Source organism: Antedon bifida, chromosome 3 (genome assembly GCF_963402885.1).
Source record: "Antedon bifida chromosome 3, ecAntBifi1.1, whole genome shotgun sequence".
Classification (NCBI taxonomy): Eukaryota; Metazoa; Echinodermata; class Crinoidea; order Comatulida; family Antedonidae; genus Antedon; species Antedon bifida.
In genome coordinates this window covers 6,877,942-6,900,701 of record NC_136228.1, presented here as the reverse complement: position 1 = coordinate 6,900,701, position 22,760 = coordinate 6,877,942, and the positions used below count along the sequence as shown (strand labels likewise).

General features: G+C 44.0%; 2 protein-coding genes across 2 annotated transcripts in view; both read left to right on the top strand.

Moving 5' to 3' along the window:
- Positions 1–7,328: 7,328 nt before the first annotated feature.
- The window catches only part of LOC144838795 (uncharacterized), a 58,763-nt gene continuing 43,331 nt past the window's right edge, over positions 7,329–22,760 (top strand). Inside the window, exon 1 of the mRNA XM_078694284.1 lies at positions 7,329–7,439. Within this exon, the coding sequence (XP_078550410.1) occupies positions 7,436–7,439 (4 nt within the window). The 5' untranslated portion in view covers positions 7,329–7,435. The remainder of the gene's footprint in view (positions 7,440–22,760) is intronic.
- LOC144836999 (uncharacterized) lies at positions 9,419–21,216 on the top strand. Its single transcript, XM_078691966.1, has 6 exons — positions 9,419–9,440; positions 11,864–12,616; positions 16,034–16,199; positions 16,839–16,842; positions 20,996–21,054; positions 21,186–21,216. Exons 1-6 carry the CDS (start codon positions 9,419–9,421, stop codon positions 21,214–21,216), a joined length of 1,035 nt encoding a protein of 344 aa, XP_078548092.1.

Genomic DNA, 22,760 nt, shown 5'->3' with positions numbered 1-22,760 from the left:
CTACTGAACCATCAACAACAGAGCCCTCAACTACTGAGCCATCAACTACAGAGCCCTCAACTACTGAGCCATCAACCACAGAACCATCAACTACTGAACCATCAACAACAGAGCCATCTACTACAGAGCCATCGACTACTGAACCATCTACTACTGAACCCTCAACTACAGAACCATCAACAACAGAGCCCTCAACTACTGAACCATCAACAACAGAGCCCTCAACTACTGAGCCATCAACTACAGAGCCCTCAACTACTGAACCATCTACTACAGAACCATCAACGACAGAGCCCTCAACTACTGAACCATCTACTACTGAGCCATCTACTACTGAACCATCTACTACTGAACCCTCAACTACTGAACCATCGACAACAGAGCCATCTACTACAGAGCCATCGACTACTGAGCCCTCAACCACAGAGCCATCGACTACTGAGCCATCAACCACAGAGCCCTCAACTACTGAGCCATCAACTACAGAGCCCTCAACTACTGAGCCATCAACCACAGAACCATCAACTACTGAACCATCAACAACAGAGCCATCTACTACAGAGCCATCTACTACTGAACCCTCAACTACAGAACCATCAACAACAGAGCCCTCAACTACTGAACCATCTACTACTGAGCCATCAACCACAGAACCATCAACTACTGAACCATCAACAACAGAGCCATCTACTACAGAGCCATCGACTACTGAACCATCTACTACTGAACCCTCAACTACAGAACCATCAACAACAGAGCCCTCAACAACTGAACCATCAACAACAGAGCCCTCAACTACTGAGCCATCAACTACAGAGCCCTCAACTACTGAACCATCTACTACAGAACCATCAACGACAGAGCCCTCAACTACTGAACCATCTACTACTGAGCCATCTACTACTGAACCATCTACTACTGAACCCTCAACTACTGAACCATCGACAACAGAGCCATCTACTACAGAGCCATCGACTACTGAACCATCTACTACAGAACCATCAACTACTGAACCATCTACTACAGAACCATCAACAACAGAGCCATCGACTACAGAGCCCTCAACCACAGAGCCATCGACTACTGAGCCATCAACCACAGAGCCCTCAACTACTGAGCCATCAACCACAGAGCCATCTACTACAGAGCCATCAACAACAGAGCCCTCAACTACTGAACCATCAACAACAGAGCCCTCAACTACTGAGCCATCAACTACAGAGCCCTCAACTACTGAGCCATCAACCACAGAACCATCAACTACTGAACCATCAACAACAGAGCCATCTACTACAGAGCCATCGACTACTGAACCATCTACTACTGAACCCTCAACTACAGAACCATCAACAACAGAGCCCTCAACTACTGAACCATCTACTACTGAGCCATCAACAACAGGGCCCTCAACTACTGAACCCTCAACTACTGAACCATCTACTACAGAACCATCAACAACAGAGCCCTCAACTACTGAACCATCAACAACAGAGCCATCTACTACTGAACCATCTACTACTGAACCCTCAACTACTGAGCCATCGACAACAGAGCCATCTACTACAGAGCCATCGACTACTGAACCATCTACTACAGAACCATCAACTACTGAACCATCTACTACAGAACCATCAACAACAGAGCCATCGACTACAGAGCCCTCAACCACAGAGCCATCGACTACTGAGCCATCAACCACAGAGCCATCAACTACTGAGCCATCAACCACAGAGCCATCTACTACAGAGCCATCGACTACTGAACCATCTACTACTGAACCCTCAACTACTGAACCATCGACAACAGAGCCATCTACTACAGAGCCATCGACAACAGAGCCATCTACTACAGAGCCATCGACTACTGAACCATCTACTACAGAACCCTCAACTACTGAACCATCTACTACAGAACCATCAACAACAGAGCCCTCAACTACTGAGCCATCAACTACAGAGCCCTCAACTACTGAACCATCAACAACAGAGCCATCGACTACTGAGCCCTCAACTACTGAGCCCTCAACTACAGAGCCCTCAACTACAGAGCCATCAACCACAGAACCATCTACTACTGAACCATCGACAACAGAGCCATCTACTACAGAGCCATCGACTACTGAACCCTCAACTACTGAACCATCTACTACTGAACCATCGACAACAGAGCCATCTACTACAGAGCCATCGACTACTGAGCCATCAACTACTGAGCCATCAACAACAGAGCCATCTACTACAGAGCCATCGACTACTGAACCCTCAACTACTGAACCATCTACTACTGAACCATCAACAACAGAGCCCTCAACTACTGAACCATCAACAACAGAGCCCTCAACTACTGAGCCATCAACTACAGAGCACTCAACTACTGAGCCATCAACCACAGAACCATCTACTACTGAGCCTTCAACTACAGAGCCCTCAACTACTGAACCATCAACAACAGAGCCCTCAACTACTGAGCCATCTACTACTGAGCCATCAACCACAGAGCCATCTACTACTGAACCATCTACTACTGAACCATCGACAACAGAGCCATCTACTACAGAGCCATCGACTACTGAACCATCGACTACTGAACCCTCAACTACTGAACCACCTACTACAGAACCATCAACAACAGAACCCTCAACTACTGAACCATCAACAACAGAGCCCTCAACTACTGAGCCCTCAACTACAGAGCCCTCAACTACAGAGCCATCAACCACAGAACCATCTACTACTGAACCATCAACGACAAAGCCTTCAACTACTGAACCATCAACAACAGAGCCCTCAACTACTGAGCCATCAACCACAGAGCCATCTACTACTGAACCATCTACTACTGAACCATCAACCACAGATCCATCTACTACTGAACCATCTACTACTGAACCATCAACAACAGAGCCCTCAACTACTGAGCCATCAACAACAGAGCCCTCAACTACTGAGCCATCAACCACTGAGCCATCGACTACTGAGCCCTCAACTACTGAGCCCTCAACTACAGAGCCCTCAACTACAGAGCCATCAACCACAGAACCATCTACTACTGAACCATCGACAACAGAGCCATCTACTACAGAGCCATCGACTACTGAACCCTCAACTACTGAACCATCTACTACTGAACCATCGACAACAGAGCCATCTACTACAGAGCCATCGACTACTGAGCCCTCAACTACTGAGCCATCAACTACTGAGCCATCAACAACAGAGCCATCTACTACAGAGCCATCGACTACTGAACCCTCAACTACTGAACCATCTACTACTGAACCATCAACAACAGAGCCCTCAACTACTGAACCATCAACAACAGAGCCCTCAACTACTGAGCCATCAACTACAGAGCACTCAACTACTGAGCCATCAACCACAGAACCATCTACTACTGAGCCTTCAACTACAGAGCCCTCAACTACTGAACCATCAACAACAGAGCCCTCAACTACTGAGCCATCTACTACTGAGCCATCAACCACAGAGCCATCTACTACTGAACCATCTACTACTGAACCATCGACAACAGAGCCATCTACTACAGAGCCATCGACTACTGAACCATCGACTACTGAACCCTCAACTACTGAACCACCTACTACAGAACCATCAACAACAGAACCCTCAACTACTGAACCATCAACAACAGAGCCCTCAACTACTGAGCCCTCAACTACAGAGCCCTCAACTACAGAGCCCTCAACTACAGAGCCATCAACCACAGAACCATCTACTACTGAACCATCAACGACAAAGCCTTCAACTACTGAACCATCAACAACAGAGCCCTCAACTACTGAGCCATCAACTACAGAGCCATCTACTACTGAGCCATCAACCACAGAGCCATCTACTACTGAACCATCTACTACTGAACCATCAACCACAGATCCATCTACTACTGAACCATCTACTACTGAACCATCAACAACAGAGCCCTCAACTACTGAGCCATCAACAACAGAGCCCTCAACTACTGAGCCATCAACCACTGAGCCCTCAACTACTGAGCCCTCAACTACAGAGCCCTCAACTACAGAGCCATCAACCACAGAACCATCTACTACTGAGCCTTCAACTACAGAGCCATCTACTACAGAGCCATCGACTACTGAACCATCTACTACTGAACCCTCAACTACTGAACCATCTACTACAGAACCGTCAACAACAGAGCCCTCAACTACTGAGCCCTCAACTACAGAGCCATCAACTACAGAGCCATCTACTACTGAGCCATCAACCACAGAGCCATCTACTACTGAACCATCTACTACTGAGCCATCAACTACAGAGCCCTCAACTACTGAGCCATCAACCACAGAGCCATCAACAACAGAGCCATCTACTACAGAGCCATCGACTACTGAACCCTCAACTACTGAACCATCGACAACAGAGCCATCTACTACAGAGCCTTCAACTACAGAGCCCTCAACTACTGAGCCATCAACCACAGAACCATCAACTACTGAGCCATCAACCACAGAACCATCTACTACTGAGCCTTCAACTACAGAGCCCTCAACTACTGAACCATCAACAACAGAGCCCTCAACTACTGAGCCATCTACTACTGAGCCATCAACCACAGAGCCATCTACTACTGAACCATCTACTACTGAACCATCGACAACAGAGCCATCTACTACAGAGCCATCGACTACTGAACCATCGACTACTGAACCCTCAACTACTGAACCACCTACTACAGAACCATCAACAACAGAACCCTCAACTACTGAACCATCAACAACAGAGCCCTCAACTACTGAGCCCTCAACTACAGAGCCCTCAACTACAGAGCCCTCAACTACAGAGCCATCAACCACAGAACCATCTACTACTGAACCATCAACGACAAAGCCTTCAACTACTGAACCATCAACAACAGAGCCCTCAACTACTGAGCCATCAACTACAGAGCCATCTACTACTGAGCCATCAACCACAGAGCCATCTACTACTGAACCATCTACTACTGAACCATCAACCACAGATCCATCTACTACTGAACCATCTACTACTGAACCATCAACAACAGAGCCCTCAACTACTGAGCCATCAACAACAGAGCCCTCAACTACTGAGCCATCAACCACTGAGCCCTCAACTACTGAGCCCTCAACTACAGAGCCCTCAACTACAGAGCCATCAACCACAGAACCATCTACTACTGAGCCTTCAACTACAGAGCCATCTACTACAGAGCCATCGACTACTGAACCATCTACTACTGAACCCTCAACTACTGAACCATCTACTACAGAACCGTCAACAACAGAGCCCTCAACTACTGAGCCCTCAACTACAGAGCCATCAACTACAGAGCCATCTACTACTGAGCCATCAACCACAGAGCCATCTACTACTGAACCATCTACTACTGAGCCATCAACTACAGAGCCCTCAACTACTGAGCCATCAACCACAGAGCCATCAACAACAGAGCCATCTACTACAGAGCCATCGACTACTGAACCCTCAACTACTGAACCATCGACAACAGAGCCATCTACTACAGAGCCTTCAACTACAGAGCCCTCAACTACTGAGCCATCAACCACAGAACCATCAACTACTGAGCCATCAACAACAGACCCCTCAACTACTGAGCCATCAACTACAGAGCCCTCAACTACTGAGCCATCAACCACAGAGCCATCGACTACTGAACCATCTACTACAGAGCCCTCAACTACTGAGCCATCAACCACAGAGCCATCAACAACAGAGCCATCGACTACTGAACCCTCAACTACTGAACCATCTACTACTGAACCATCAACAACAGAGCCCTCAACTACTGAACCCTCAACTACTGGACCATCGACAACAGAGCCATCTACTACAGAGCCTTCAACTACAGAGCCCTCAACTACTGAGCCATCAACCACAGAACCATCTACTACTGAGCCGTCAACTACAGAGCCATCAACTACAGAGCCCTCAGCTACTGAGCCATCAACTACAGAGCCCTCAACTACTGAGTCCTCAACTACTGAGCCATCAACTACAGAGCCCTCAACTACTGAGCCATCAACCACAGAGCCATCAACAACAGAGCCATCTACTACAGAACCATCGACTACTGAACCCTCAACTACTGAACCATCTACTACTGAACCATCAACAACAGAGCCCTCAACTACTGAGCCATCAACAACGGAGCCCTCAACTACTGAGCCATCAACTACGGAGCTCTCAACCACAGAGCCATCGACTACTGAACCCTCAACTACTGAGCCATCAACTACTGAACCATCTACTACAGAACCATCTACTACAGAACCATCAACGACAGAGCCCTCAACTACTGAGCCATCTACTACTGAGCCATCAACTACTGAGCCATCAACTACTGAACCATCTACTACTGAACCATCAACAACAGAGCCCTCAACTACAGAATCATCAACTACAGAGCCCTCAACCACAGAGCCATCGACTACTGAACCGTCAACTACTGAGCCATCAACTACTGAACCATCTACTACAGAATCATCAACGACAGAGCCCTCAACTACAGAACCCTCTACTACTGAGCCATCGACGACAGAACCCTCGACTACTGAGCCGTCAACTACAGAGCCCTCAACTACTGAACCATCTACTACTGAACCATCAACTACTGAACCATCTACTACTGAACCATCAACTACTGAACCATCAACTACTGAACCATCCACTACTGAGCCCTCAACTACAGAGTCGGGTAAGACACTTTTTCTCAATATATGCATAAAATCAATTTTCTTGAATTTGTAAAATAAGTCGTGGTATATATGTATGTATTAATTTATTGTATGTATTAAACCACAACTTATTTACAAAATTCAAGAAAATTAATTTAAATTCATTCATTATATAGTGAATTATATAATGAATGTTCATGAGTTGAATGAGTAAAATATTTCATGAATTGAAATTGTCACTGTTATTTGGGTTAAATAATATATATAAAAACATTTTTAGTTGAAACAACTGAACCAACTACAGAGCCTTCTACTACTGAACCATCAACGACAGAGCCCTCAACTACTGAGGCATCTACTACAGAGCCATCTACTACTGAGCCTTCTACTACAGAGCCCTCAACTACTGAGCCATCTACTACTGAGCCATCAACGACAGAGCCCGCAACTACTGAACCCTCAACTACTGAAAAATCTACTACTGTACCATCTACTACTGAACCATCTACTACTGAGCCATCTACTACTGAGCCATCTACTACTGAGCCATCAACAACAGAGCCATCAACAACAGAGCCCTCAACTACTGAACCATCAACTACTGAACCATCAACGACAGAACCCTCAACTACTGAACCATCTACTACTGAACCATCAACGACAGAACCCTCAACTACTGAACCATCTACTACAGAGCCATCTACTACTCAGCCATCCACTACTCAACCATCAACAACAATGGGTAAGAAATTTTTTTTATCGATATTTACATTTACATAAAAGAAATTTTCTTGAATTTCTAAATATGTTTAATGTATATATGTAATGAATGTTGATGAGTTGAATAGAGAACATATACTCATGAATTAAAATATTCACTATTATTTAAAGAGACGTAATCGGGTTATATATGAAAGTCAATTTATAATACAATATTTTTTTCATTAAAAGAATACAAAACATTCATCCTTTGTTTTTTCATACATCTTACCTTTCTAAAGTAAACTTTTATTCTCCTATCTTGAACGTATTCCAAGGTCCAGGGTTTAATCATGTTCACTCAATATCCTGCCTTTCACGAACCTGCAACTGACACGAACAAAAAAAACTTATTTTAAAATTGTCTTCACTTTATACACACGACCTTTAAACATACAGTAGTGACATGTTGTGAATGTATCATGTGAACTCACATGTTGTGAATGTATCATGTGATCTCACATGTTGTGAATGTATCATGTGAACTCACATGTTGTGAAGAAATCACGTGAACTCACATGTTGTGAAGAAATCATGTGAAATCACATGTTGTGAAGAAATCATGTGAACTCACATGTTGTGAATAAATCATGTGAACTCACATGTTGTGAATAAAACTGTGAACATGTGGTCATTTCAGTGTCTAGTGTAAACAATGGTAAACGTGTGCTCACTTGTATTATTATAGTGCTGTAAATTAAATAAAGATTAAGAAATATCATGTAGTATCTATAATCAATGTGTAATACATTTCTTTTTCTATTTCTAAATATAATTTCTTTTTCTAATAATGACATTTATCGAGTTCCTCTAACCCTTACCTTATTTACACATTTTTATAATCACAAAAGAAATGATAAATTTGTTAGATTTAAAAAAAAACTACATAAAAGAAAATCTACATATCTTAATTTTTAAAGTTGGTAATATATATATTATGTATAATTCTATTGTGCCACGGTCTGTGCTATTATGTAGATTTATCTAGTATTATCCGGGAGTCTCCTTCCTATTTAGTATTATCCTTATCCTTCCTATGCATTTCAGTAAACTCAATAATTAATAAGCCTACAGTTGCAAATTCATGAAAACAATGTAATTTGTAAATTACCGAGTTATTCAAATCTCGGTAGAAAAAGTTCCACCTTTTTTGCCAATTTCTAATTTACGAATATTGAAAGTGTACATTAGGTAATGTTGTACCTTCGTAAACCTTTAACTGTTATGTTTATTCTTATATGAACTCACTGCTTGTTTGAGCCAGTACTTAATGGGCTTATTATTTTTATTATTATTCCAAAAACTTATGTGTCTAGTGGTTCATTCCTCTGAGAACATTGTGTTGTACACTGCCCATGTAGATCATGTCTTATTATAACCAATATTATAAACAATAGAACTGTATTTTTTAATTTCGTACCACCATTTCTCAGTACACATTTTCTTTCTTAAAATTCTAAATTAGGATTGGTTCTTTGATAGTACTTAGTATTCTGTTTGGTATTTATAGTAAATAAGTATTTTACAAAGAAATAACAACACTTCGCGCTGCACTGAAATGGTTTTTCTTCAGTAAATAAGTTTTGCTACACTTTTTACCATTTCTTTACATACATGACTACATTTTCTGATGTTCATTAATGTCTCCAAAAAATGTAATATAATTTTCATCAAGCCTTCTTTGTAAGTGAATTGCTAGCACGTACCATCAAGTATTGTAACATTTTTACTGCAACAACTAGAGAACCATCAAATACGATCATCATCTACCGAATCTTCTGCTGCTAAACCTTCAACTATAAACCTATTTTAAGTCCAGAAACTCTACTTGAAATTCATCAGAAAATTACAACAAGTTGTCTACAACATTCATTGAATATAAATCCAGGCAATCAACAAAAAAGGCATTATCAACTGATTCATTTCAGACATCAACTACAGAGCTTATTGAATTAGAAAAAAATGACTACAAAGCCATCAAAAAGTTGTTTCTTTGTGATTCTATCTATAGTTTTTTATGCTTAGTTTTTCTACTACATTTTTTAGAAAACATATATTTTAACTTGTTTATAAAGAGAAAACATAATTAAATTAATAAATATATATATATATACATATAAACATCTTTAGTTGAAACAACAGAACCATCAACTACAGAGTTTTCAACTACTGAACCTTCATCTACTGAGCCATCTACTACACAACCATCCACAACAGAGCCCTCAACTACTGAACCATCAATGACAGAGCAATCTACTACTGAACCATCAACTACTGAACCATCTACTACAGAGCCATCAACGACAGAGCCCTCAACTACTGAACCATCTACTACAGAGCCCTCAACAACAGAGCCATCTACTACTGAGCCATCAACTACAGAGCCCTCAACTACTGAGCCATCAACAACAGAGTCATCGACAACAGAGCCATCTACTACAGAGCCATCAACGACAGAGCCCTCAACAACAGAGCCCTCAACTACTGAGCCGTCTACTACTGAACCATCAACTACTGAACCATTAACGACAGAACCATCAACGACAGAGCCCTCAACTACTGAGCCCTCAACTACTGAACCATCAACAACAGAGCCCTCAACTACTGAGCTCTCAACTACTGAGCCATCAACAACAGAGCCCTCAACTACTGAGGCATCAACAACAGAGCCCTCAACTACTGAACCATCCACAACAGAGCCCTCAACTACTGAACCATCAACGACAGAGCCATCTACTACTGAACCATCAACAACAGAGCCCTCAACTACTGAGCCATCAAGTACTGAACTATCAACAACAGAGCCCTCAACTACTGAACTGTCTACTACAGATCAATCGACTACTGAACCACCAACGACAGAGCCCTCGACTACTGAGCCTTCGACTACTGAGCCTTCGACTACTGAGCCTTCGACTACTGAGCCTTCGACTACTGAGCCATCTACAACTGAGCCCTCGACTACTCAGCCTTCAACCACAGAACCATCGACAACAGAGCCATCTACTACTGAGCCCTCAACAACTGAGCCCTCAACAACTGAGCCCTCAACAACTGAGCCATCAACTACTGAACCATCTACTACTGAACCATCAACAACAGAGCCATCAACTACAGAGCCCTCAACTACTAAACCCTCAACTACTGAACTATCTACTACTGAACCATCTACTACTGAGCCCTCAACTACTGAGCCATCAACTACTGAGCCATCGACAACAGAGCCATCTACTACAGAGCCATCAACGACAGAGCCCTCAACAACAGAGCCCTCAACAACAGAGCCATCTACTACTGAACCATCTACTACTGAACCATCGACTACTGAACCATCGACTACTGAACCATCAACCACAGAGCCATCGACGACAGAGCGCTCGACTACTGAGCTTTTAACCACAGAACCGTCGACAACAGAGCCATCTACTACTGAGCCCTCAACAACTGAACCATCAACTACTGAACCATCTACTACTGAACCATCAACAACAGAGCCCTCAACTACTGAACCATCAACAACAGAGCCCTCAACTACAGAGCCATCAACTACAGAGCCATCAACTACAGAGCCATCAACTACAGAGCCCTCAACTACTGAGCCATCAACCACAGAGTCATCGACAATAGAGCCATCTACTACAGAGCCATCAACGACAGAGCCATCTACTACAGAACCATCTACTACAGAGCCCTCAACTACTGAACCCTCAACTACTGAACTATCTACTACTGAACCATCTACTACTGAGCCCTCAACTACTGAGCCATCAACTACTGAGCCATCAACCACAGAGTCATCGACAACAGAGCCATCTACTACAGAGCCATCAACGACAGAGCCCTCAACAACAGAGCCATCTACTACTGAACCATCTACTACTGAACCATCGACTACTGAACCATCAACCACAGAGCCATCGACGACAGAGCGCTCGACTACTGAGCTTTTAACCACAGAACCGTCGACAACAGAGTCATCTACTACTGAGCCCTCAACAACTGAACCATCAACTACTGAACCATCTACTACTGAACCATCAACAACAGAGCCCTCAACTACAGAGCCATCAACTACAGAGCCCTCAACTACTGAAAAATCTACTACTGAAAAATCTACTACTGAGCCCTCAACTACTGAGCCCTCAACTACTGAGCCATCAACTACAGAGCCCTCAACTACTGAGCCATCAACCACAGAGTCATCGACAACAGAGCCATCTACTACAGAGCCATCAACGACAGAGCCATCTACTACTGAACCATCAACAACAGAGCCCTCAACTACTGAGCCCTCAACTACTGAATTTTCTACTACTGAGCCATCAACTACTGAGCCCTCAACTACTGAGCCATCAACTACAGAGCCCTCAACTACTGAGCCATCAACCACAGAGTCATTGACTACAGAGCCATCGACTACTGAACCCTCAACTACTGATCCATCTACTACAGAACCATCAACGACAGAGTCCTCAACAATAGAGCCCTCAACAACAGAGCCCTCAACAACAGAGCCATCTACTACTGAACCATCAACTACTGAACCATCTACTACTGAACCATCTACTACTGAACCATCAACGACAGAACCATCAACGACAGAGCCCTCAACTACAGAGCCCTCAACTACTGAGCCCTCAACTACAGAGTCATCAACTACTGAACCATCAACAACAGAGCCCTCAACTACTGAGCTCTCAACTACTGAGCCATCAACAACAGAGCCCTCAACTACTGAGCCATCAACAACAGAGCCCTCAACTACTGAACCTTCCACAACAGAGCCCTCAACTACTGAACCTTCCACAACAGAGCCCTCAACTACTGAACCATCAACGACAGAGCCATCTACTACTGAACCATCAACAACAGAGCTCTCAACTACTGAGCCCTCAACTACTGAACCATCTACTACTGAGCCATCAACTACTGAGCCATCAACTACTGAACCATCAACAACAGAGCCCTCAACTACAGAGCCCTCAACTACTGAGCCCTCAACTACTGAGCCATCAACTACAGAACCCTCAACTACTGAGCCATCAACCACAGAGTCATTGACTACAGAGCCATCGACTACTGAACCCTCAACTACTGAACCATCTACTACAGAACCATCAACTACTGAACCATCAACCACAGAGCCATCGACGACAGAGCCCTCGACTACTGAGCCTTCAACCACAGAACCGTCGACAACAGAGCCATCTACTACTGAGCCATCAACAACTGAGCCATCAACTACAGAACCATCTACTACTGACCCATCAACTACTGAACCATCAACGACAGAGCCCTCAACGACAGAGCCATCTACTACTGAACCATCTACTACAGAGGAATCGACTACTGAACAATCAACAACAGAGCCCTCAACTACTGAACCATCAACAACAGAGCCTTCAACTACTGAACTGTCTACTACAGATCAATCGACTACTGAACCACAAACGACAGAGCCCTCGACTACTGAGCCTTTGACTACTGAGCCTTCGACTACTGAGCCTTCAACCACAGAACCATCGACAACAGAGCCATCTACTACTGAGCCCTCAACAACTGAGCCCTCAACAACTGAGCCCTCAACAACTGAGCCCTCAACAACTGAACCATCTACTACTGAACCATCAACAACAGAGCCCTCAACTACAGAGCCATCAAATACAGAGCCCTCAACTACTGAACCATCTACTACTGAACCATCTACTACTGAGCCCTCAACTACTGAGCCATCAACTACTGAGCCATCAACCACAGAGTCATCGACAACAGAGCCATCTACTACAGAGCCATCAACGACAGAGCCCTCAACAACAGAGCCATCTACTACTGAACCATCTACTACTGAACCATCGACTACTGAACCATCAACCACAGAGCCATCGACGACAGAGCGCTCGACTACTGAGCTTTTAACCACAGAACTTTCGACAACAGAGCCATCTACTACTGAGCCCTCAACAACTGAACCATCAACTACTGAACCATCTACGACTGAACCATCAACAACAGAGCCCTCAACTACAGAGCCATCAACTACAGAGCCCTCAACTACTGAACCCTCAACTACTGAAAAATCTACTACTGAACCATCTACTACTGAGCCCTCAACTACTGAGCCATCAACTACAGAGCCCTCAACTACTGAGCCATCAACTACAGAGCCCTCAACTACTGAGCCATTAACCACAGAGTCATCGACCACAGAGCCATCTACTACAGAGCCATCTACTACAGAGCCATCAACGACAGAGCCATCTACTACTGAACCATCAACAACAGAGCCCTCAACTACTGAGCCCTCAACTACTGAACCTTCTACTACTGAGCCATCAACTACTGAGCCCTCAACTACTGAGCCATCAACTACAGAGCCCTCAACTACTGAGCCATCAACCACAGAGTCATTGACTACAGAGCCATCGACTACTGAACCCTCAACTACTGAACCATCTACTACAGAGCCCTCAACTACTGAACCTTCTACTACTGAGCCATCAACTACTGAGCCCTCAACTACTGAGCCATCAACGACAGAGTCCTCAACAACAGAGCCCTCAACAACAGAACCCTCAACAACAGAGCCATCTACTACTGAGCCATCGACTACTGAACCATCGACGACAGTGCCCTCGACTACTGAGCCTTCAACCACAGAACCGTCGACAACAGAGCCATCTACTACTGAGCCCTCAACAACTGAGCCATCAACTACTGAACCATCTACTACTGAACCATCTACTACTGAACCATCTACTACTGAACCATCAACGACAGAACCATCAACGACAGAGCCCTCAACTACTGAGTCCTCAACTACAGAGTCATCAACTACTGAACCATCAACAACAGAGCCCTCAACTACTGAGCTCTCAACTACTGAGCTCTCAACAACAGAGCCCTCAACAACAGAGCCATCAACAACAGAGCCCTCAACTACTGAACCTTCCACAACAGAGCCCTCAACTACTGAACCATCAACGACAGAGCCATCTACTACTGAACCATCAACAACAGAGCCCTCAACTACTGAGCCCTCAACTACTGAACCATCTACTACTGAGCCATCAACTACTGAGCCATCAACTACTGAACCATCAACAACAGAGCCCTCAACTACAGAGCCATCAACTACAGAGCCCTCAACTACTGAGCCCTCAACTACTGAGCCATCAACTACTGAGCCATCAACTACTGAGCCATCAACCACTGAGTCATTGACTACAGAGCCATCGACTACTGAACCCTCAACTACTGAACCATCTACTACAGAACCATCAACGACAGAGCCCTCAACGACAGAGCCCTCAACAACAGAGCCCTCAACTACTGAGCCATCTACTACTGAACCATCGACTACTGAACCATCAACCACAGAGCCATCGACGACAGAGCCCTCGACTACTGAGCCTTCAACCACAGAACCGTCGACAACAGAGCCATCTACTACTGAGCCCTCAACAACTGAGTCATCAACTACAGAACCATCTACTACTGACCCATCAACTACTGAACCATCAACGACAGAGCCCTCAACAACAGAGCCATCTACTACTGAACCATCTACTACAGAACCATCAACGACAGACCCCTCAACAACAGAGCCCTCAACAACAGAGCCATCTACTACTGAACCATCTACTACAGAACCATCAACGACAGACCCCTCAACAACAGAGCCCTCAACAACAGAGCCATCTACTACTGAACCATCTACTACTGAACCATCTACTACTGAACCATCAACCACAGAGCCATCGACGACAGAGCGCTCGACTACTAAGCCTTTAACCACAGAACCGTCGACAACAGAGCCATCTACTACTGAGCCCTCAACAACTGAGCCATCAACTACTGAACCATCTACTACTGAACCATCAACTACAGAGCCATCAACTACAGACCCCTCAACTACTGAACCCTCAACTACTGAAAAATCTACTACTGAACCATCTACTACTGAGCCCTCAACTACTGAGCCATCTACTACTGAACCATCTACTACAGAACCATCAACGACAGAGCCCTCAACAACAGAGCCCTCAACAACAGAGCCCTCAACTACTGAGCCATCTACTACTGAACCATCAACCACAGAGCCATCGACGACAGAGCTCTTGACTACTGAGCCTTTAACCACAGAACCGTCGACAACTGAGCCATCAACTACTGAACCATCTACTACTGAACCATCTACTACTAAACCATCAACGACAGAGCCCTCAACTACAGAGTCATCAACTACTGAACCATCAACAACAGAGCCCTCAACCACTGAGCCCTCAACTACTGAGCCATTAACAACAGAGCCCTCAACTACTGAGCCATCAACAACAGAGCCTTCAACTACTGAACCATCCACAACAGAGCCCTCAACTACTGAACCATCAACAACAGAGCCCTCAACTACTGAGCCCTCAACTACTGAGCCATCTACTACTGAACCATCAACAACAGAGCCCTCAACGACTGAGCCATCAACTACAGAGCCCTCAACTACTGAGCCATCAACCACAGAGTCATTGACTACAGAGCCATCAACTACTGAACCCTCAACTACTGAACCATCTACTACAGAACCATCAACGACAGAGCCATCGACGACAGAGCTCTCGACTACTGAGCCTTTAACCACAGAACCGTCGACAACTGAGCCATCAACTACTGAACCATCTACTACTGAACCATCTACTACTAAACCATCAACGACAGAGCCCTCAATTACAGAGCTCTCAACTACAGAGTCATCAACTACTGAACCATCAACAACAGAGCCCTCAACCACTGAGCCCTCAACTACTGAGCCATTAACAACAGAGCCCTCAACTACTGAGCCATCAACAACAGAGCCTTCAACTACTGAACCATCCACAACAGAGCCCTCAACTACTGAACCATCAACGACAGAGCCATCTACTACTAAACCATCAACAACAGAGCCCTCAACTACTGAGCCCTCAACTACTGAGCCATCTACTACTGAACCATCAACAACAGAGCCCTCAACTACTGAGCCCTCAACGACTGAGCCATCAACTACAGAGCCCTCAACTACTGAGCCATCAACCACAGAGTCATTGACTACAGAGCCATCAACTACTGAACCCTCAACTACTGAACCATCTACTACAGAACCATCAACCACAGAGCCCTCAACTACTGAACCATCTACTACAGAGCCATCTACTACTCAGCCATCCACTACTCAGCCATCCACTACTCAACCGTCAACAACAATGGGTAAGAAACTTTTTTTTTCAATATTTACATTTACATAAAATAAATTTTCTTGGATTTGTAAATAAGTTTAATGTATAATGAATGTTGATGAGTTGAATGGGGAACATATACTCATACTTAAAATATTCACTGTTATTTAAAGAGATGTAATCGGGTTATATATGAAAGTCAATTTATAATAAAATATTTTTTCATTATAAGAAAACATTCATCCTTTGTTTTTTCATACATTACACTTACCTTTCTAAAGTAAACTTTTATTCTTCTATCTTGAACCTATTCCAAGGTCCAGGGTTCATTCTTGACCTATGTGCCAGTACCATTCACACTTAGGCTAAAGGAAACACTTAAATATTGGTTGAATTGAAGTGAAATACTTAAGTGTGATTGGTGAATGGTTGTAGATTCTAATTTCAGACTCTTCAGCTTTGTCTATGTTATCAAAATGTGACAAAAATGTGTGATGTGCCCATGGTAGAGATACTGTATCCCCAAACATGGTAGCGATATAACATCATCATGTCCACGTATGGGCACTTTTTTTGTCACATTATTTTGATAGTGTAGTTTTATGGAAGTCAAGATGTTAAGACACAATGATCAACATTCCAATACCTTGCATTAAAAAAACTCTGATAATCATCATGTCTAATCATGTCATGTCTTGAAAGTTTAGAAATCTCTGTAAAAACATACATTGTTAAAACTTTATAATGAAGAAATACAATAAATGTTTATTTCACTTTCAATCCATTTTTGCTTTTTTTCTCCTCCGAGAAATGAAATCATGTCCACTCAATAATCTGCCTTTCTCGTACTTGCAACTGACAGGAAAAAAAGACATTTTTTTAAATTCTTCACTTATACTTATGGATTTGGAAAGCCGAGTGGTTAGGACGCTTGACTGCAGTCATACAGACAGACCCGGGTTCAATTCCTGACAACTCCCAGTCCACTCATCTGTAAATGAGTACCTAGTTCAAAATACTAGGAAGAAAAAAGGTGGCGTGGAAAGGAACTTGCCATCCTACCACATAATACCGAGGCTTAATACAATGAGCTCCTAACAGTTCATTCCCCTACGTTCAGAATGAGCACGGGACTCACCTTTACCTTTATACTTATACACCACCTTTAAACAAAACATACAGTATTGACATTCTGTGAATGTATCATTTGCTCACAGTATTATTAAATAATTAGCATAAGTGCTATAAATGTCTATTAAATAATGAATAAGAAAAATATATATACTGTATCATGTAGTATCTATAATCAATGTGCAATACATTCCTTTTACTATTTCTAAATATAATTTCTTTTTCTAATAATTACATTTATCGAGATTCTTGTTGTTGTTATAAGTTCTTTGATATTTATAATTTATTTATTTATATTTTTAATTTTCATTAAATAAGTTTTTCTACACTTTTTACCATTTCTTTACGTTCATTTTCTGATGTACATTATTATCGTCAAAAAATGTAATTTTTCATCAAGTCTTCTTTGTAAGTGAATTGCTAGCACGTAACATCAGGTGTATTATAACGTTTTTACTGCAACTGAGAAAGCTAGGTTGTTTGTTTGTGATTCTATTTTTTTAAATACATTTTGTAGAAAACATATATTTTAAAACTTATTTATAAAGAAATAATATAATTAAAACTAGCGCTTTTCCTCCGTACCACGCCGAGAATGCTACCCAATCGAGTTTGAACAATGCCATGAAAGCCCCAGTGGTCTAATGGTCAGGACATCTGCATATCAAGCAGAAGGTTCCGGGTTAGGGTCTTGGTTGGAGAGACTTTTTCTCCTTCTCACAGATTTCCTCATCTTTATCGTTTCATATAATATATATATATCTATATATAAACATCTTTAGTTGAAACAACAGAACCATCAACTACAGAGCCTTCTACTACTGAACCATCAACAACAGAGCCATTAACTACTGAGCCCTCAACTACTGATCCATCTACTACTGAACCATCAACGACAGAGCCCTCGACTACTGAGCCATCAACTTCTGAGCCATCAACGACAGAGCCCTCAACTATTGAACCATCTACTACAGAGTCATCAACTACTGAACCATCAACGACAGAACCATCAACGACAGAGCCCTCAACTACAGAGCCCTCAACTACTGAGCCCTCAACTACAGAGTCATCAACTACTGAACCATCATCAACAGAACCCTCAACTACTGAGCCCTCAACTACTGAACCATCTACTACAGAGCCATCTACTACAAAGCCATCGACTACAGAACCATCAACGACAGAACCATCAACGACAGAGCCCTCAACCACAGAGTCCTCAACCACAGAGTCCTCAACCACAGAACCATTAACGACAGAGCCCTCGACTACTGAGCCATCAACTACTGAACCATCAACGACTGAGCCCTCAACTACTGACCCCTCAACTACTGAACCATCAATGACGGAGCCATCTACTACAGAGTCATCGACTACAGAACCATCAACGACAGAACCATTAACGACAGAACCATCAACAACAGAGCCCTCAACTACTGAACCATCTACTACTGAAACATCAACAACAGAGCAATCAACAACAGAGCAATCAACAACAGAACCATCAACTACTGAGCCCTCAACTACTGAACCATCTACTACTGAACCATCTACTACTGAGCCATCAACTACTGAACCATCAACGACAGAGCCCTCGACTACTGAGCCCTCGACCACTGAACCCTTAACTACTGAGCCCTCAACTACTGAACCATCTACTACAGAGCCATCGACTACAGAGCCATCGACTACAGAGCCCCCAACTACTGAACTATCTACTACTGAGCCCTCAACTACTGAACCATCAACGACTGAGCCGTTAACTACTGAGCCCTCAACTACAGAACCATCGACGACGGAGCCCTCGACTACTGAGTCCTCAACTACTGAACCATCTACTACAGAGCCATCTACTACAGAGACATCTACTACAGAGCCATCTACTACAGAGTCATCAACTACTGAACCATCAACGACAGAGCCCTCGACTACTGAGCCCTCGACCACTGAACCCTTAACTACAGAGCCATCAACTACTGAACCATCAACGACAGAGCCATCCACTACTGAGCCCTCAACTACTGAACCATCTACTACAGAGCCATCGACTACAGAGCCATCGACTACAGAGCCATCGACTACAGAGCCCTCAACTACTGAACTATCTACTACTGAGCCCTCAACTACTGAACCATCAACGACTGAGCCGTTAACTACTGAGCCCTCAACTACAGAACCATTGACGACGGAGCCCTCGACTACTGAGCCCTCGACTACTGAGCCATCTACTACAGAGCAATCAACAACAGAGCAATCAACAACAGAGCCATCAACAACAGAACCATCAACTACTGAGCCCTCAACTACTGAACCATCTACTACTGAGTCATCAACGACAGAGCCCTCGACTACTGAGCCCTCGACCACTGAGCCCTCGACCACAGAGCCTTCAACTACAGAGCCATCAACGACAGAACCATCAACGACAGAGCCCTCAACTACTGAGCCCTCAACTACTGAACCATCTACTACAGAGCCATCAACTACAGAGCCATCAACTACTGAGCCATCTACTACTGAATCATTAACTACTGAATCATCAACGACAGAACCATCAACGACAGAGCCCTCAACTACTGAGCCCTCAACTACTGAATCATCTACTACAGAGCCATCAACTACTGAGCCATCAACCACAGACCCGTCAACTACTGAAACATCAACAACAGAGCCCTCGACTACTGTGCCCTCTACTACTAAACCGTCTACTACAGAGCCATCATCTACAGAATCATCAACAACAGAACCATCAACGACAGAGCCTTTGACTACTGAGCCCTCAACTACAGAGCCATCAACAACAGAACCATCAACAACAGAGCCCTCAACGACAGAGCCCTCAACTACTGAGCCATCGACTACAGAGCCATCGACTACAGAGCCATCAACAACAGAACCATCAACAACAGAGCCCTCAACTACTAAACCTTCTACTACTGAGCTGTCTACTACTGAGCCCTCGACCACTGAGCCCTCGACCACAGAGCCTTCAACTACAGAGCCATCAACGACAGAACCATCAACGACAGAGCCCTCAACTACCGAACCATCTACTACCGAACCATCTACTACAGTACCATCTACTACAGTATCATCTACTACAGTACCATCGACTACTGAGCCCTCAACTACTGAGCCATCAACGACAGAGCCTTCAACTACTGAGCCATCTACTACTGAGCCATCTACTACTGAATCTTCAACTACTGAGCCTTCAACTACTGAGCCATCTACTACTGAGCCCTCAACGACAGAGCCGTCAACTACTGAACCATCTACTACTGAACCATCTACTACTGAACCATCGACTACAATACCATCAACTACTGAACCATCAACTACTGAGCCCTCAACTACTGAACCATCTACTACTGAACCATCTACTACAGAGCTATCGACTACAGAGCCTTCAACTACTGAACAATCAACAACAGAACCCTCAACTACTGAGCCCTCAACTACTGAACCATCTACTACAGTACTATCGACTACTGAACCATCTACTACTGAACCTTCCACTACAGTACCATCGACTACTGAGCCATCGACCACTGAACCATCAACTACTGAGCCCTCAACTACTGAGCCATCAACGACAGAGCCTTCAACTACTGAGCCATCTACTACTGCATCTTCAACTACTGAGCCTTCAACTACTGAACCATCAACAACAGAACTGTCAACAACAGAGCCCTCAACTACAGAACCATCAACTACTGAGCCCTCAACTACTGAACCTTCGACTACAGAGCCATCGACTACAGAGCCATCGACTACAGAACCATCAACGACAGAACCTTCAACTACAGAACCATCAACAACAGAACCTTCAACTACAGAGCCCTTAACTACAGAGCCTTCAACTACTGAGCCCTTAACTACTGAACCATCTACTACAGAGCCATCTACTACAGAGACATCTACTACAGAGCCATCTACTACAGAGTCATCAACTACTGAACCATCAACGACAGAGCCCTCGACTACTGAGCCCTTGACCACTGAACCCTTAACTACAGAGCCATCAACTACTGAACCATCAACGACAGAGCCATCCACTACTGAGCCCTCAACTACTGAACCATCTACTACAGAGCCATCGCCTACAGAGCCATCGACTACAGAGCCCTCAACTACTGAACTATCTACTACTGAGCCCTCAACTACTGAACCATCAACGACTGAGCCGTTAACTACTGAGCCCTCAACTACAGAACCATTGACGACGGAGCCCTCGACTACTGAGCCCTCGACTACTGAGCCATCTACTACAGAGCAATCAACAACAGAGCAATCAACAACAGAGCCATCAACAACAGAACCATCAACTACTGAGCCCTCAACTACTGAACCATCTACTACTGAGTCATCAACGACAGAGCCCTCGACTACTGAGCCCTCGACCACTGAGCCCTCGACCACAGAGCCTTCAACTACAGAGCCATCAACGACAGAACCATCAACGACAGAGCCCTCAACTACTGAGCCCTCAACTACTGAACCATCTACTACAGAGCCATCAACTACAGAGCCATCAACTACTGAGCCATCTACTACTGAATCATTAACTACTGAATCATCAACGACAGAACCATCAACGACAGAGCCCTCAACTACTGAGCCCTCAACTACTGAATCATCTACTACAGAGCCATCAACTACTGAGCCATCAACCACAGACCCGTCAACTACTGAAACATCAACAACAGAGCCCTCGACTGCTGTGCCCTCTACTACTGAACCGTCTACTACAGAGCCATCATCTACAGAATCATCAACAACAGAACCATCAACGACAGAGCCTTTGACTACTGAGCCCTCAACAACAGAACCATCAACAACAGAGCCCTCAACGACAGAGCCCTCGACTACAGAGCCATCAACAACAGAACCATCAACAACAGAGCCCTCAACTACTGAACCTTCTACTACTAAACCTTCTACTACTGAGCTGTCTACTACTG